At 37.7% G+C, this 17,289-nt stretch overlaps 1 protein-coding gene across 1 annotated transcript in view; it reads left to right on the forward strand.

The window, feature by feature from the left end:
* RAD23B (RAD23 homolog B, nucleotide excision repair protein) overlaps positions 1–16,794 on the forward strand; it is a 46,476-nt gene extending 29,682 nt beyond the window's left edge. The window contains exons 6-10 of the mRNA XM_060101181.1: positions 3,516–3,643; positions 6,926–7,058; positions 8,428–8,555; positions 9,906–10,076; positions 15,445–16,794. Coding sequence (XP_059957164.1) covers positions 3,516–3,643; positions 6,926–7,058; positions 8,428–8,555; positions 9,906–10,076; positions 15,445–15,558 — 674 coding nt within the window. The 3' untranslated portion in view covers positions 15,559–16,794. The remainder of the gene's footprint in view (positions 1–3,515; positions 3,644–6,925; positions 7,059–8,427; positions 8,556–9,905; positions 10,077–15,444) is intronic.
* Positions 16,795–17,289: the final 495 nt, after the last annotated feature.

Here is a 17,289-nt window from a genome sequence, read left to right on the forward strand (position 1 = left end):
GATCTAGCAGTTCCAGTTCTGGGAATCCATCTAAAGGAAATGAAAGCACTAACTTGAAAAAACATCTGCATCCCCATGTTCATAACAGCATTATTTACAATAGCCAAGACATGGAACAAACCTAAATGTCCATCGATGGATGAATGGATGAAGAAGCGGGGTGTGTGTGTGTGTGTGTGTGTGTGTGTGTGTACATGTACGTGTACGTGTGTGTGTACACATAATGGGGTATTACTCAACCATAAAAAGTGAGGAGTTTCTGCCATTTGCAACAACATAGATGGACCTTGAAGGTATTATGCTAAGTGAAATAAGTCAGAGAAAGACAGCTCCTATAGGATCTCACTTATATGTAGACTCTTCAAATCAACAAAACAAATTATCAAACTCAAAGTGGTTTCCAGAGGCAGAGGATGGGGGATAGGAAGTTGGAAGAAGATGGTCAAAAGGTACAAACTTCCAGTTTTAAGATAAATACTAGGGATGTGCAACATGATGACTAGATAGCTAGCATTGCTGTATGGCATATAGGAAAGTTGTTGAGAGTAAATCCTGAGTTCTCGTCACAAGGAGAAAAAATTTTTTTCTTTTTGTTGTATCCATATGAGAAGATGGATGTTAGCTGAACCTGTTGTAATCATTTCACGATATACGTAAGCCAAGCCATCATGCTCTATGTCTTTCACTTATACAATGATGTATGTCAGTTATTTCTCAATGAAACTGGGTTGGGGGGGGTAGATAGACCAGAGTTTTAGTGTAATATACTATATGAAATAAAAAATTCTGCAGAAAAAAATCATTCAACTGATTTTGTCACCTGTATATCAGGCAAACAGTAAAGCAAAAATGGCACGGTCCTTTGCAAGGTTGAACCTGTGTTCAGATGGGGGAAAGAAAATAGAGTGAAACATAAAATAAATTGCAAATCATGATAAATGATATTTTAAAAATTAATGGCTTCCCTAAAGAAGAACAAAAGGCACTTATATTTAGGCTAGTCAGGCAGTACCTCTCTGAGACTATAGTATTTATTAATTAATTTATTTATTTTTGCTGTGTTGGGTCTTCGTTTCTGTGCGAGGGCTTTCTCTAGTTGTGGCAAGTGGGGGCCACTCTTCATCGCGGTGCGCGGGCCACTCACTATCGCGGCCTCTCTTGTTGCGGAGCACAGGCTCCAGATGCGCAGCTCAGTAGTTGTGGCTCACAGACATATGGGATCCTACCAGACCAGGGCTCGAACCCGTGTCCCCTGCATTAGCAGGCAGATTCTCAACCACTGTGCCATCAGGGAAGCCCTGAGACTGTAGTATTTAAATTGAGAACTGGAGCATGTAAAGGAACAGACCATCAAAGAAGCCTGGTGTGTGTGAAAGTCCTGGGGCAGAAGCTGTGACTTGTGAAGCAAGTAGAAATGGATTGGTTGGAGTGGCACATGCAGGGTTGTTGAGGTTGGGAGCCCAAAATGAGATTAGGTTTTCTTTCTTAAAAGCTCACTTTTGCAACTGGCTGAAGAATGGATTGTAGACTTGGGGGCAGGAGAGGAAGCAGGGCATAATCTAGACCAGAGATTGTTGTGGACTGGTCTTGAGTGAAGGCAGGGAGAAAGAGGAAGCTTGATAGGTTTGTGATATATTTTAGAGATAGGACCTACCAGGTATGCTAGTGGATTAGATGTGGAAGGAGGGGAAAGGGAATTTAGATCAACAAGGTTTCTGGTTCAAGCACTTGGATGGATAGAGGTGCTGCTAATTGAAGTGGAGAAGGCAGATGATAAATGGTGGGACATGCTTGAGGGGGAATCTTTGAGATCCAGAGTCACATGCTGGTATTAGTTGAGTGAGCAGAATGTGAGAAGTGGACACAGCATGTACAGACAGCTATGACTGTGAAGGGAGGAGAGCAGACGGATGGACCAATTCCTGAAAGAGAATTGGGATGCAGTCAAGGGAGGTGTGTTTTTTTGTTTGTTTTTTTTTTTTTTTTTTTTTTTTTTTTGCTGGCCTCTCCCATTGCGGAGCTTGTGCTCCGGACGCGCAGGCTCAGCGGCCATGGCTCACGGACCCAGCTGCTCTGCGGCATGTGGGATCTTCCCGGACCGGGGCACGAACCCGTGTCCCCTGCATCGGCAGGTGGACTCTCAACCACTGCGCCACCAGGGAAGCCCTGTTTTTGTTTTGTTTTTTTTTTCTTTTTTTTTTTTCTTTTTTTTTTTGCGGTATGCGGGCCTCTCACTGTTGTGGCCTCTCCCGTTGCGGAGCACAGGCTCCGGATGCGCAGGCCCAGCGGCCATGGCTCACGGGCCCAGCCGCTCCGCGGCATATGGGATCCTCCCAGACTGGGGCACGAACCCGTATCCCCTGCATCGGCAGGCGGACTCTCAACCACTGCGCCACCAGGGAGGCCCTGTTTTTGTTTTTAGGATGACATTCTAGGACATAGTTAACTGCTGATCAAGATAATTAGGTGGGCAGGAAAGGGTGGGAGATGGACAGGAAGTGTGGTAGCTTTAAGTTTAGTGGGAGAGAGTTGGCTTTCTTTAAATCAGAGTGTTGTCTGACATTTCCATGAAGAGTGAGTCAGAGTTGGAGAGATCCTGTGGGAAATGCCTTACAGGGGTAATTGTACCAGTTTTATACAGTATGGGACATTCTAATTTTCTAGCTTCCAACCTCCTTTTCCCCTCTGCTTTGATAACGAAAGGTGTCCAAGGAAAACAACTTATTACAGCACAGTTGGTTTCGTGACGCGTCCCTGCTACTTGCTCTCAAAAATCAGTTCATCTGTCTCTTCTTCCAGTTTGCCTGCCCTGACTTGCTAATTCTTTTCTATGTTTGTGCTACACTTGTACTTGATATTTTTATTATGTGTATTAAACATACTGTATTTTCCATTGCTTCTCTGTACCACAACTTAGTGGTGTAAAACAACAGATTTATTATCTTATTATAGTACTGTAGGTTAGAAGTCTGATATGGAGCTCACTGGGCTAAAATCAGGCTGCATTCCTTTCTGGAGACTCTAGGGGAGAATTTGTTCTGTGTCCTTTCCAACTTCTAGAGGCTGACCACGTACCTGGGCTCATACCCCTTTCCTCTGTCATCAAAGGTGGCAGCATAGCATCTCTGACCCTGCTTTGTCCTCTCTTCCTTACATCTGTTTCTCCGACCCTCTCATCTGCTTCCCTGCTACTTTTAAGGACCCTTATGATTACTTTGGACCCACCCAGGTAATCCAGGATGATTTCCCTATCTTAAAGTCAGCTGATTAGCAACCTTAATTCCCTTTTGCCTTGTAACCTGACTTACTTATAGTTTCCAGGGATGGGAGGGGGTGGATTATTCTACCTACCACATATATGTTGTAGTTGATAACTGTTACTCATCTGTGTATTCCTGGCACTGTAGTGCCTGAAGCAGTGTATACATATATGCACTCAGATTACATGGAGATTGTTTATTTATTAAATTTTCTTTTTCTTTCCCCTTCGTCCACCCACACACACCTTTTTTTAGTGACAGGTCAGTCTTATGAGAATATGGTAACTGAGATCATGTCAATGGGCTACGAACGAGAGCAAGTAATTGCAGCCCTGAGAGCCAGTTTCAACAACCCTGACAGAGCAGTGGAGTATCTTTTAATGGTGAGAAACATTTTGCTTTCTTTGTTCTAGTTGTTTAAGAACAAAATCTCAAAGAAACAGAGATTTTAAAGGGACAGTAACAATTCAGAAGATAATAATAATGTATGCTAGATAATTTACATAATGCTTTTATTTTTCTTAGTATGTTAACATTTTGTGTTAATAAAATGTAACCTCTTCTAAAAGATTTTGATAGGATTTTCAATTAGAAAACAACATGGCTAAATGGGTTATAAAATTTGCTATCCACTTGTAGTAGTACCCTCAAAGGATGACAGCTGTGTGTTAGAGGTGTAGGGGTGGGGCAGATTTTAAATCTAATTGAATCCAACATTTTAGTAGCTTTTTGCCTGCCAAGCATAATCCTGGATGTGCTATTTAGAGCAAAAGTTTCAAGTTGGAAGCCCAAGCCAAATTTTGTACTATGTGTAAATTTCCTAATTAGTTGCCAGCTTTTAAAAACTGGGAGATTTCACTTAAAAGTTCAGATAATCTGGTTTATCTGGACAACTCGGATCCCAGATTTTCACAAGCGTTTAGGAAAAGTTTTAGGTTGTAGACTCTAATTCACTGTCTTCCTGTCCGTTCCCTATTACCTGACAGCATCATGCATTTAATTTAATGTATGATATTATGACTGGTTCTATTGGCATTTGAATTGTTAGCTTATTTATAGTCAGCAGTCGAGGGAATTTTGAATAAATTATTGGGTTTTGTTTTCTACTAATGAAGGTTTTTGAGAAATAGATTGTTGTGGGCATGGACTGAAACCCGTGATATTTTATGACAATGAATGTCTGTTTTACAAATGTGACGTGGGTCAAAAGCAAAGTGTAGAAGTTTGCAATAACATTGGATTAACGTTTTAGTCTTAACGTTTTATTCTATAATTCTTTGGTGTGTTGGAATACTATCAAAAGTCTTAATTGCCTTAAATATCTCAGATCCTAACTCTTTGGGGAATACCATCCACAAGTTTAATCCATTCCTTTGTTTCCAGTTGTACGTCTGTTAGAAACTCCTTTTGAGAGCGTAGTTTCAGGCGAGTCCCTGTCATGAGCAGATAACTGCTTCACCACCACCAGTCATTTGCCTACTTATTTGCATGAGCTTCACAAAACCTTTTCTTAGCATATCATTTTATCATTTGAATTCTTTTTCCCATTGTCCTCTTGAGAGTCTTTAAAATGCTGGCAGTTCATTTAATTATCATTTTGTTTGAAATTGAGGAATCAATCATACTGGATTGATAGTTACTGTGGATCTGTTTGTGGTTGCCGCTCATTCCTCCCCTCCCCCCCAAAACACATATTACATTAAAATATTGCCTTTCCTTTCATAGAATGGCTTTAATTTGTACCTGATTTGGAATTCTGCATAAATTTAATGATATCAAATATTTTGATCTAATAGATTTGAAATTTTGAGCTATAAAGAAATGAATCACTCTTTTCACAGTTGCTGCTATTTGGCATGAAATACAAGTGAATAGATGAGAGATAAGTTCATGAAACAGTTTAAAGTTTTATATATTTACTGTTTGTTTCATAGACTGGAAAAAAGGGGCTACCTTTAACTGTTACTAGTTTTTGACACTTCTGTATAAGTGAGGGTGAGTGTATGGGAAAGGAGAAATAATGATCTAATAAAGGGCTAAATACTATGTGTGAGAATTTGAGGTAGATCTGTAGCAATGGTGATTAACTTTTTAGTTTAACAAACTTGTTTGAGAATTTGGTGGAGGCTTTTGGATCCTCAATCTCTATATAGTTTGTTAGCACTTGATAGCTCCTCATCTAAGGGTTTGAATTGGTGGATTGTGAAAAACATTTGTTTGCAATGCCTACAATAAACTTCTAATATAGGCAGCCATTATCCTGCTGTTCATTACCGTTCATTCTTCATATGTTTACGATTTTGGATTCTGATTTACTGGGAAATGGAAGCAATTACTATTACCATTTCATATTCAAATGCAATATTTTCTCCTTTATTCTCCTTCCAAAATCTATGAAGATTTCATAAAGACTTTAATAAGTTGTATATGAGAAGTCTTATAAATCATTTATCAAAATAGGGGTGTTCCAAAAATCTTAGTGCAGTTTTAAGTTATAATAACTTCAGAAGATAAATGCCACAAACTTAGAAAAAGCATTACCTAAATACTTAATTATTTAAGGTTCTTTTATACCTATTTACTTTTTTTATTTTTATTTTTTGGCTGCACCATGCAGCTTGTGGGATCTTAGTTCCCTGACCAGGGATTGAACCAGTGCCTTTGGCAGTGAAAGTGTGGAGTCCTAACCACTGAACCGCTAGGGAACTCCCTTCACTTTTTGTACTTTCTGAATAATCAGTTTTAAGTTTTTGTACGTGATACATTTCTGGATGACGCTCTCTCAGAGCCGTGGAGCAGTAGAGGACATCCTCGCTTGGCCGCTGTCATCACCTGCTCTGTCTCCATTAGACTCTCTTTCCAGCGATCACTTCACAACTGCCATTTGTGCATCAAAATCTCTTTGGATGATCTTAAGGCTAGGGTTAAAAATACAATCCTTTCTGTCACTGAGCTGGTGAAAGTTTCTGTGAGGTTCAAAAATCAATTAGAGTGATATATAACATAAAAGCCAGATATGTCTAATTTTAATAAGATTTGTGTTGATATTTTGAAAATTTAAGTAATTAGCCTTATAATGTTAGACACCATTACTTCTGTGCAAGTTTAGGGTCTTGCCTGATACTTTGGTGTTAGATGTTAACATGTGTTGCTGGATAAACATTTCATGATTTATTTTTTTAATTGCAAAATTATTTACTTTATATCCTAGATCTACACTGTCTAATAGGGTAGCTGTTGAGTACTATTAAGTACAAGTAGCTATTTAAATTAAAGAAAATTAAAAGTAAGTTAAAATTTTAAGTGTCCTAGTACCATTAGCCACATTTCAAGTTCTCAGTAGCTACTTGGGGCTAATGGGTATTTTATTGGACAGCATAGATATAGAGCTGTTCCATCATGGAAAGTTCTGTTGGACAATGCTACTGTACATTATAGTAGTATGGGTTTATCTATACCACATTGAGCCCATTTCTAATCTAATTTGAATATGTGAAGATTTCAGATATGTCTTGATCCTTTACATTTAATTGAAGCAGACATCTGTTTGATGCTTTTAGAAATTAGACAAGGATATTAAATAGATTCATAAGTCTCTTACTCTGTGTAATATTTAACTAACTTTGAATGCTAAGCTATTTTAAAGCTTGGAAATTGTGTTATAGGGAATTCCCGGAGATAGAGAAAGTCAGGCTGTGGTTGACCCCCCTCCAGCAGCAAGTACTGGGGCTCCTCAGTCTTCAGTGGCTGCAGCTGCAGCAACTACGACAGCAACAACTACGACAACAAGTTCTGGAGGTAAAGTGGAATCTTTCAATGGGGAGGAAATGGTCCTGAATCTTTAGTATAAAATAATTTAATCTGAGATACTTTTGAGATGAGGTTCATTCCCAGAGCATCTCAGTAACTCTTAAAACAAATTCTCTATTCAGTGTTAGAGAAGGGCCCAAAAGAAATTATACTAAGTGGATTTAAAAGATATTCTCACTTATATTAAACATCATTACTGCAGTTTTGGTAAAGGGCATATTCTGTTTAGCTTATTCTAAGGAAGAGATGCTTCCCAGTTTGCATTTAGTGTTATATTCTGAAGCCGTTTGGAACGGTTTGCTCACCTTGTCTCTTTCTCTCCCAGTAAATGTCTTCAAAGCCAGTAGGATCATAATGGTTATTATAGAACCAAGGAAATAAAACCTGGGAGGTTTAATATCTTGAATCTAGAGGTGAAAGCAGAGCTTGAATTCAGGTGTCTTTACAGCACCCACTCTTCCATTGGCAAAAGTTTGACTAGAAAGCAAAGCCTGGAGCCCGTAGTAGTCCCAGGAATTATTTAATGTCCTCTTTCATTATTTCTTCTGTAAAATTGATAAAGTAATTCGCACTGTTACTTTTGAAGAGACCATTCTTTTATGTATTTTCTAGCTCTAATTATGGCAGTCATCTCTGGTTGACAGAAATCCCTAAGCACTTCGTGTGCAGTCTCCCGGAGGATAGGCTCTCATTTCCTGAGATTCATCATGGAAATAGAAGAAGAGGCCACAGCTTTGGTTCAGATTTGGGGTGCTGTCCCATTCAGTGGCAGTTATTGGGTAACTTAGTTTCTGAATCTCGTTTTCTTCTGTAAAACTGGTGTTACACAAAGAAGAATAAATAACCATATGCTGTGGCCATTTTTAATTTGAACGATTGTCTTGAATAATTTAGATGACAGTGTACATCTAAAAAATTCTCATTACTCTTAGTAACCTCAAAAGCATAATTCTTTTGTATGCAATTAAAGTAGGTAAGTTTTTTGCGTTTCTTAATCCTGGTGTATGTTTTTCTTAGGAACTTTTGAGCATCAGAAACAACTTTTAATACTTTTTATTTTGATAGAGTGCACGAAGGGCACGAGTTCTTAGTGTTACTTGATAATATTGAGCGCCCAGGGCAGTTGTAGGAACACTTCGTTCTTTTAGTGTTCTGTACTCTCTACCTTAGCTAATAGGAATAATTTCTGCAGTATGAGACTTGCGAGCTGGTGCAGTTTGAGGATGTTTTCATTATTTACTTCATTTTATATACATCTGAGAATTCAAATCATATTTTTTCTTGACAGTTTGCTGTCTAGATTATGTTTGTATATGTAATTGCTATTTTTGTTCAAAAATGTTCGTGTGTATTCTAGGACACCCTCTTGAATTTTTACGGAATCAGCCTCAGTTTCAACAGATGAGACAAATTATTCAACAGAATCCTTCCCTGCTTCCAGCATTGCTACAACAGATAGGTCGAGAAAATCCTCAGTTACTGCAGGTGACTGTTTAATCAGTTAATTTCCAAACATGGGTTTAGAGTGTGTCACATTTTGTAGAAGTCCATGAGCACCCCTTCTCCTTCACCAAGTCTATAAACTGTTCTTCTAAGCTGCACTCAGTAGAATATGCTATAGATAGATGTACTGATAAAATGAGAATTGGGGAGTGGGGATTGGGTTAGATATTTGTTTGGGAAACACTTTATTAAAGAATCTGAGAAACTCTAGCAAAAAGAAATGTTTAACTGTCTAGGACCCTCTTTCTCAAGCTTATTACTAGTGGTGCACTACCTCATAGAAAACATACCTGTGGGCTTATTTTAATGCTCAGGTCATGAAATATTTGAGTTTTGTATAGCAGCGGTCCCCAACCTTTTTGACACCAGGGACTGGTTTCGTGGAAGACAATTTTTCCATGGACCAGGGTGGGGGGATGATGGTTTCGGGATGATTCAAGCACATTACATTTATTGTGCACTTTATTTCTCTTATTATTACATTGTAATATATAATGAAAGAATTATACAACTTATCATAATGCAGAATCAGTGGGAGCCCTGAGCTTGTTTTCACTTGCCACTCACTGATAGGGTTTTGATACGAGTCTACAAGCAGTGGACTTATTATGGGCTGTGTGCATTCAAACCTCTCTGCTAATGATAATCTGTATTTGCAGCTGCTCCCCAGCACTAGCATCACCACCTCAGCTCCACCTCAGGTTATCAGGCATTAGATGCTCATAAGGAGCACGCAGCCTGGATCCCTCGCATGAGCAGTTCACAGTAGGGTTTGCGCTCTTATGAGAATCTAATGCCTCTGCTGATCTGACAGGCGGAGCTCAGGCGGTAATGGGGGCAATGGGGAGCGGCTGTAAATACAGTTAAAGCTTGGCTCTCTTGCCCGCCCGCCCGCCCGCTCACCTCCTGCTGTGCAGCCCAGTTCCCAACAGGCCACAGACCAGAACCGGTCCATGGCCCGGGGATCACGGACCCCTGTTATAGCATTCTACTGCCTACTAGTGTGGAGGATAAAATATATATATATACATACATATAACTTCTATTTTTTCTTATACATCAAGTAGTTTTTTAACAATGACGGGGGGAGTGGGAGTGTTCATGAAAGAGAATTTGGATTCTTTTAATTCTTCACTGTTTACCTCAGAAATACGAAGTTTCTTTAATGTACAAGAAATCCTATCCTTCCAAAGACTGGATAATCCAGAATCATTCTAAAATAATGCAGTTGCAAAGTTATAGCTTTCTCTCTTATTTGTATTAGAATTCTTATTTTCCTGAAGATACTTTATATCAATGTCTTGTTTTTCTCTGTCCTTCAAATCACTGCAGCAAATTAGCCAACATCAGGAGCATTTTATTCAGATGTTAAATGAACCAGTTCAAGAAGCTGGTGGTCAAGGAGGAGGCAGTGGAGGTGGCAGTGGAGGAATTGCAGAAGCTGGAAGTGGTCATATGAACTACATTCAAGTAACGCCTCAGGAAAAAGAAGCTATAGAAAGGGTGAGTTTCAGTAAAACTTAGAAATTCAGTTCCTAGTCACACTAGCCACATTGCAGATGCTCAGTAGTCACATGGGGTTAGTGGCTTCTGCACTGGATAGCCCAAATATAGAGTATTTCCATCACGGTAGATGGCTCTTACTGGACAGAGCCAAATAGAGCATTATTAACCTAGGGACTGCAGTGGAGACAGTCTCTTCTCAGCCCTGCTCTCCATTGTGTTCTTTGTGAAGCCAAGGGAGTAGCACTGAATACCAGTCTAGCATGAAATAGTTATCAGTATATCAAGAAACTAAAATTTTCATTGATCTTTTAGAATTCAGTAAGAAAAAATGATCTTAAAGTATATGCCCAATTCAAGATTATCCATTTTTAATTTATATTTCAAATTTTATTTCACTGTTGCCTCTAAAATGTAAATAGATATGTATATGAATATTTTCATAAAATACATGTATAGTAAACATCAGAACCTGGTATCCTGATTCTCTTTTCATCCTTGTCATGTCTGCCCATACAGGTTGTGGCACTGCAGTAACCTAGTTTTTATGATAGTGTGACTAGTCATTCATTTTTCTCTGGGCCCCATTGTTAACATATGTAAATAGGAAATCATAGTACTTGCCCTGTCTTATCTTACAAAGTGTTTTGAGATGGAAATCAGAGGAAGTGCATTTTAACTTAATACTTAGAAAATCATTGGAACTATAATTAGTCTTTGTTTATGACAAACATATCAAGTGTTCAGGTTTGTAACTACGTATTTCTTAAAAGATACTTTATATATTGCAGTGTTATTTTTCCCCCTCAAATAAATAGTAGTGACAAGAGACAGTTGCCTCACTTGTTCTAGAGCAACTTTTTTTTGAGGTTACAGTTATCAAATCTTGATTTCTGTGTTGGAGAAATTTTTGTTGTTGTTGCTTGTGCTTTTGGTGTCATAGAAGAGAACATTGCCTAACCCAAGGTCAGAAGATTTAAGCCTGTATTTTCTCCAAAGAGTTTTATAGCTCTTATTACATTTATGTAATGTAAAATGTCTATAATCCATTTCGAGTTAACTTTTTGTTTATGGTGTGAGGTGTAGGAGCCTAGCTTCATTTCTTTTGCCTGTGTATATCCAGTTGCCCCAGCACCATTTATTGAAAATACTGTTCTTTCCTCATTAAATTGTCTTGGCATCCTTGTTGAAAATATGTTGACCATAAATGTGAGGGTTTATTTCTGGGCTTTCAGTTCTGTTCCGATCTATATGTTTATCCTTATGCTAATCCTTCATTGTCTTGATTACTCTGGCTTTGTAAGTTTTGAAATTTGGAAGTATGAGAGCTCCATATTTGTTCTTCTTTCCCAAGATTGTTTCAGCTCTGTGGTTCCCTTGCAATTTCATATCAATTTTAGGATTAGCTTGTCCAATTTCTGCAAAAAGAAAACTGGCTAGAATTTTGATAGATACTGTGTTTTTTTTCTGTAGATCAATTTGGGGAGTATTGCCATGTTGGCAATATTAAGTCTTTACCAAGCCATGAACACAGAATGGGATGTCTTTCCATATTGAATTTCCATAATTTCTTTCAGAAATTTCTTTAGTCTTCAGTTTGTACTTCTTTTGCTAAATTTATTTCTAAGTATTTTTATTCTTTATGATGCTGTTATAAAGAGAATTGTTTTTCTTAATTTCATTTTTGGATTGTTCATTGCTAGTTATATAGAAATACAATTTAATTTTGTGTATCTTGCAACCTTTCTGAACTCATTTATTCTGATAATTTGTGTGTGTGTTCCTAAGGATTTCTATATGTAAGATATCATTTGCAGGTAGACATAGTTTTACTTCTTTTTCAATCTGGATGTCCTTTATTTATTATTTATATTTACATATTATTTATGTGTGTGTGTGTGTATTTGCTTAATTGTCCTATCTAGAGCCGCCTCTGTATAGTTGAATAGCAGTGGCGAGAGCCAACATCTTTATCTTGTTCCAGATCTTAGAGGAAAATAAAACATTTAGTCTTTCACCATTAAGTTTGATGTTAGCTGTGCGTTTCATTAGATTCCTTTTATCAGGTTGAAGAAGTTCTATTCCTAGTGTGTTGGATGTTTTTATCACAAAGGGTGTGGGATTTTGTCAAATTGTGTGTTGATTGAGATGGTCGTGTGGTTGTGTCCCTTTTTCTGTTAATATGCCTTATTACACTGATTGATTTTTTGTATGTTGACCTAACCTTGCATTCCTGGGGTATTGCTGGAATTGGCCTGCTAGTATTTTGTTGAGGATTTCTGCATCTATATTCATAAGGAATATTGGTCTGTAGTTTTCTTGTGATGTCTTCATCTGGTTTTGGTATCAGAGTAATATTGGCCTTACAGAATGAGTTCCCTCCTCTTCTGTTGTCTGGAAGAGTTTATGAAGAATTGGTGTTAATTTTTCTTTAAACGGCTGGTAGAATTCACCAGTAAAGTTATCTGGGCCTGGCTTCCGGGGAAGTTTTGTGACTACTAATTCAATCTCTTTGCTTGTCATAGGACTATTCAGATTTTTCCTTTTTTTCTTGAGTCAATTGGGGTGGCTTTTATCTTTCTAGGAATTTGTCTATTTCATATGTGTTAGCTAGTTTGTTGGCATACAACTTAGTTGTTCTCAGTATTCCCTGATAGTAGTTTTTATTTCTATAAAAAGTGGTCATGTTACAACATTTATTTTTGATTTTAGTCATTTGAATCCTCAGATTTCTTTTTTTTCCCCTGTCAGTTTAGGTAAAGGTTTGTCAATGTTGTTGATTTAAAGAAAAAAAGTGAGAATTTTTGGTTTTGTTGATTCTCTGTTTTTTCTAGTCTCTATTTTATCTCCTTCTGCTTGCCTTGGATTTAGTTTCCTCTTTTTTTTTCCTAGTTTCTTAAGGTTGAAGCTTAGATTATTGATTTTATATCTGTCTTAATACATAGGCATACTTCTTTTTATTGTACTTTACTTTGTTGCATTTTGCAGTTAATTGCATTTTTTATAAATTGAAGGTTTGTGGCAACCCTGTGCTGTCAGATGATGGTTAACATCTTTCGGCAGTGAAGCATTTTTTAATTAAAGTATGTACATTGTTTTTTTTAGACATGATGCTGCTGCACACTTAATAGACTACAGTATAGTGTAAACGTAACTTTCATATGCATTGGGAAACCAAAAATTCGTGTGACCCGCTTCATTGCGATATTCGCTTTATAGCAGTGGTCTGTAACCGAACCTGCAGTATCTCTGAGGTATGCCTGTAGATATTTACAGCTAGAAGGTTTCCTCCAAGCACTGCTACAGCAGCATCCCATAAGTTTTAGTGTGTTGTGGTTTTATTTTCATTCATCTCAAACTATTTTCTGTTTTCTTCTGTCATTTTTTTCTTTCATCTGTAGGTTATTTAGGATTGTATCAGTTTCCACATTTATGAATTTTCCAAATTTCCTTCTGTTATTGATTTTTTTTTTTTTTTGCGGTATGTGGGCCTCTCACTGTCATGGCCTCTCCCGTTGCGGAGCACAGGCCCAGCGGCCATGGCTCACGGGCCCAGCCGCTCCGCGGCATGTGGGATCCTCCCAGACCGGGGCACGAACCCGTTTCCCCTGCATCGGCAGGCGGACTCTCAACCACTGCGCCACCAGGGAAGCCCTGTTATTGATTTCTAAGTTCATTCCATTGTGGTCAGATAACATAATTTGTATAATTTTAATCCTTTTATATTTATTGGGACTTGTTTTATGGTTTAACATGGTCTTTATGGAGAATGTTCTGTGTATACTTGAGAAGGATGTATAATTTGCTGTTGTTAAGTGTTCTCTAAATGTCTGTTAGGTCTGGTTGGTTTATAGTATTTTTCAAGTCTTCTATATCCTTGTCAGTCTTCTGCCTTCTCGTATGCATCATAGAACGTGGGGATGTTAAAGTCTCCAACTATTGTTGAATTGGTTATTTCTCCCTTCAAGTCTGTCAGTTTTTGTTTCATGTATTTGGGGGCTCTGTTCTCTTTGTTTATAATGAAGTCTTTCTGATTGTTTTATCATCATAAAATGTCCTTTGTTTTAGTAACAATTTTAATCTTAAAGTCTGTTTTGTCTGATATTAATATAGCCACTTCAGCTCTCTTTTTGTAACTATTTGCATGGTATATATCTTTTTCCATCCTTTTACTTTCAGCATATTTGTGTCTTTGAATCTAAAGTGTGTCTTGTAGAAGCAATATAGTTGGATCGTGCCCTATCTACCTTTTACTTCAGCTAGCCCAGCTTTAATCTGGAAAAGGCCTAGGTAAAAAAATCATTTTTGAGTTTCTTCTCCTTTCATGGATGAATATAATCATGCTGAATTGGGACTTTTGCCCAGTTTTTAAAAGTCATTTCTTGATATAGCCTAATGCAAGACGATTGAGACAGTTGAGGAAGGGGGTTCATAAATAACATTTGGCTGACAAATATGTGGTACCTAGGGAATTAGACAGTTGACCTGAGTGTTTAAAGGCTTTTAAAAGCAGCAATTACTGAGTTACAAGTGATTTTTAATAGACTAGGAAGACAAAAATTAAATGGGTCGTATCACCATTTAAAATGCTATAAAAATTAAGCAAATAGGGCTTCCCTGGTGGCGCAGTGGTTGAGAGTCCGCCTGCCGATGCAGGGGACACGGGTTCGTGCCCCGGTCCAGGAAGATCCCACATGCCGTGGAGCGGCTGGGCCCGTGAGCCATGGCCGCTGAGCCTGCACGTCTGGAGCCTGTACTCCGCAACGAGAGAGGCCACAGCAGTGAGAGGCCCGCGTACCGCAAAAAAAAAAAAAAAAAAAAAAATTAAGCAAATAAAAATCGAACACCATATGTCTTGATTTCAAAAATATATCATGTAATATTACTAATAATTGACCACCCATTTTTGTAGTATGAAGTGTTTCATAAGGCAAGGAGGTTAAGAGTAATATATGACCCTAATGAAAGATGTGGCTCTCTTTACAAATAATTAGCAACCTCTGGTTGCTCTCATCCATAGCTTCACCACTTATGTACTGAAAGCCATTTGATTTACATATTTCTGTAAAGTCATTTATTTTTAAACCACCACAGAAACTAATTTCTAGCGTTAATGCCAACGAGTGTTATCAAAGTATCTGTTAGCCTAATAGCTTTAACTAGGAACAAAGAATTTGTAGGTGGTTACAGGAAAGGGCCTGGGTTCTATCTAGCCCCTTGAATTGGGTAATGACTCCATATTCAGATAGGGGTGAATTCATGTAAAATTCTCAAGCTTTTTTGCGTCCTTTATAGTATGTTTTCAAGCGATGATCTGTCAGTAGTGCTATGCTAGACTCCATAATATGTTTTCTTTCTTTTCTTCCAGTTAAAGGCATTAGGATTTCCTGAAGGACTTGTGATACAAGCATATTTTGCTTGTGAGAAGAATGAGAACTTGGCTGCCAATTTTCTTCTACAGCAAAACTTTGATGAAGATTGAAAGGGACTTTTTTTTATCTCACACTTCACACCAGTGCATTACACTAACTTTGTTCACTGGATTGTCTGGGATGACTTGGGCTCATATCCACAATACTTGGTATAAGGTAGTAGATTCTTGGGGGTGGGGAGGGGGGTCTAGGATACAGGGCAGGGATAAATACCGTGCATGTCTGCTTCAATTAGCAGATGCCGCAGATCCACACAGCGTGTAAAATATTATACAACCAAAAGTCAGCTTTTGCAGGTCTTTATTTCCTCTATAAAACAGTAGGTAACTTTTCCTAGGTTTCACTCTTTTTAGTGTACTAGATCCAGAAATTTAGTGTAATGCCCTGCTTTATATTTCTTTGACTTAACAGTGGTTTCAGAAAGAATCTTTGCTACCTAGAATCTACAGTCCCTATTTTATGGCAACACTGGATAATGGCTTTGTGAAATTAAAAAAAAAAAAAATTTGGAGCAACTGTAAACAGAAATGCCAAATTATTGATGGTTATTGTTGCTGCTTCAAATAAGTATAAAATTAATGTGTAAGAAATCCCATTCTTTCATGATAAATACTTGGGGTTGAGGGGGGAATCTTTTCTTAAAATGAAAATAATTACTACTATTTTAAATTTCTTGATCATTGAATGTGAGACCCTTCTAACATGATTTGAGAAGCTGTACAAGTATAGGCAGAGTTATTTTCCTGTTTACATTTTTTTGGTTTGTTTTGGGGGGGAAATTGGTAGGTGTCTAATTACTGTTTACTTCATTGTTATATTGCAGTAAAAAGTTTTAAAACCACAGTTGCATGTTTGCTTTTGATGTATCCCGTTGTGGAATTAGCACTTTGGGGCCAATGGAGAAATGCAGCATTCACTATCCCCGTCTTCCCCTTCCCTCAGCAGAAATGTGTTTGTCAGCAAGTCGTGAATTCCAACTGCTGCCTTTTTTAAAACCCACAAAATGCTGATTCAGTTCAAAATTAATGCAAATGTCTCAAAACTGGGTTTCTGATCTTTGTAAATGTTTTTCCTTATTAGATAAGAATGTATGACCATTAAAGTCATTTAGGATTATTTGCTTTCGAAAAGAGAAGGTGGACAGAACTATAATCTAGCCTCCTTTATTGCATTGGACAGACTGGAGAAATCTTTTGGAAGGGTTGGGAGATGCGGCTGGAAAAGTACTTTGGAAAATATACAATCAAGATATCTCATGGCATATTAAAAGAAAAATCTTAATAGCAGTGTTGGCTTTTATCTGGATTTTTTTCATCTCAGCTTTTTTCTTTGGAATCTCCTTCATTGTCATTGTTATTTGATCATAAAGAGGGAGCAGGTGTCTACTTACTCAGTTTTTCAAATCTGTTTTCCTGAATATACAAAAAACTAAAGAAATGTTTTTTTTCCTACTATCTGATACTGAGTGAAGAAGATGAATTTGCACAGATTTCTTCCTGCATAATCTCTTAATAATACTTAGCACAGTTTGGTGACGACTTTTAAGCTTTTACGTCATGCACTCATGAACTATCTCATGAAAATAAATGAAACCATGATTTCTCCCCTTGGTGTTATCATGTAGTTTAATCTTCACGTGTTTATTCCATAAACACAACAGGACCTTTGGACTTTGTATTACCTGTATGTTTTGTAATGGATTATGCAGAAATGTCTCAGAATAAAATGAGGATTTCTAAATATGTTCATCTTTCAAGGCAGAACAATGAGTTGGAAGAGGG

The sequence above is a fragment of the Mesoplodon densirostris genome, chromosome 6, assembly GCF_025265405.1.
Source record: "Mesoplodon densirostris isolate mMesDen1 chromosome 6, mMesDen1 primary haplotype, whole genome shotgun sequence".
Taxonomy (NCBI): Eukaryota; Metazoa; Chordata; class Mammalia; order Artiodactyla; family Ziphiidae; genus Mesoplodon; species Mesoplodon densirostris.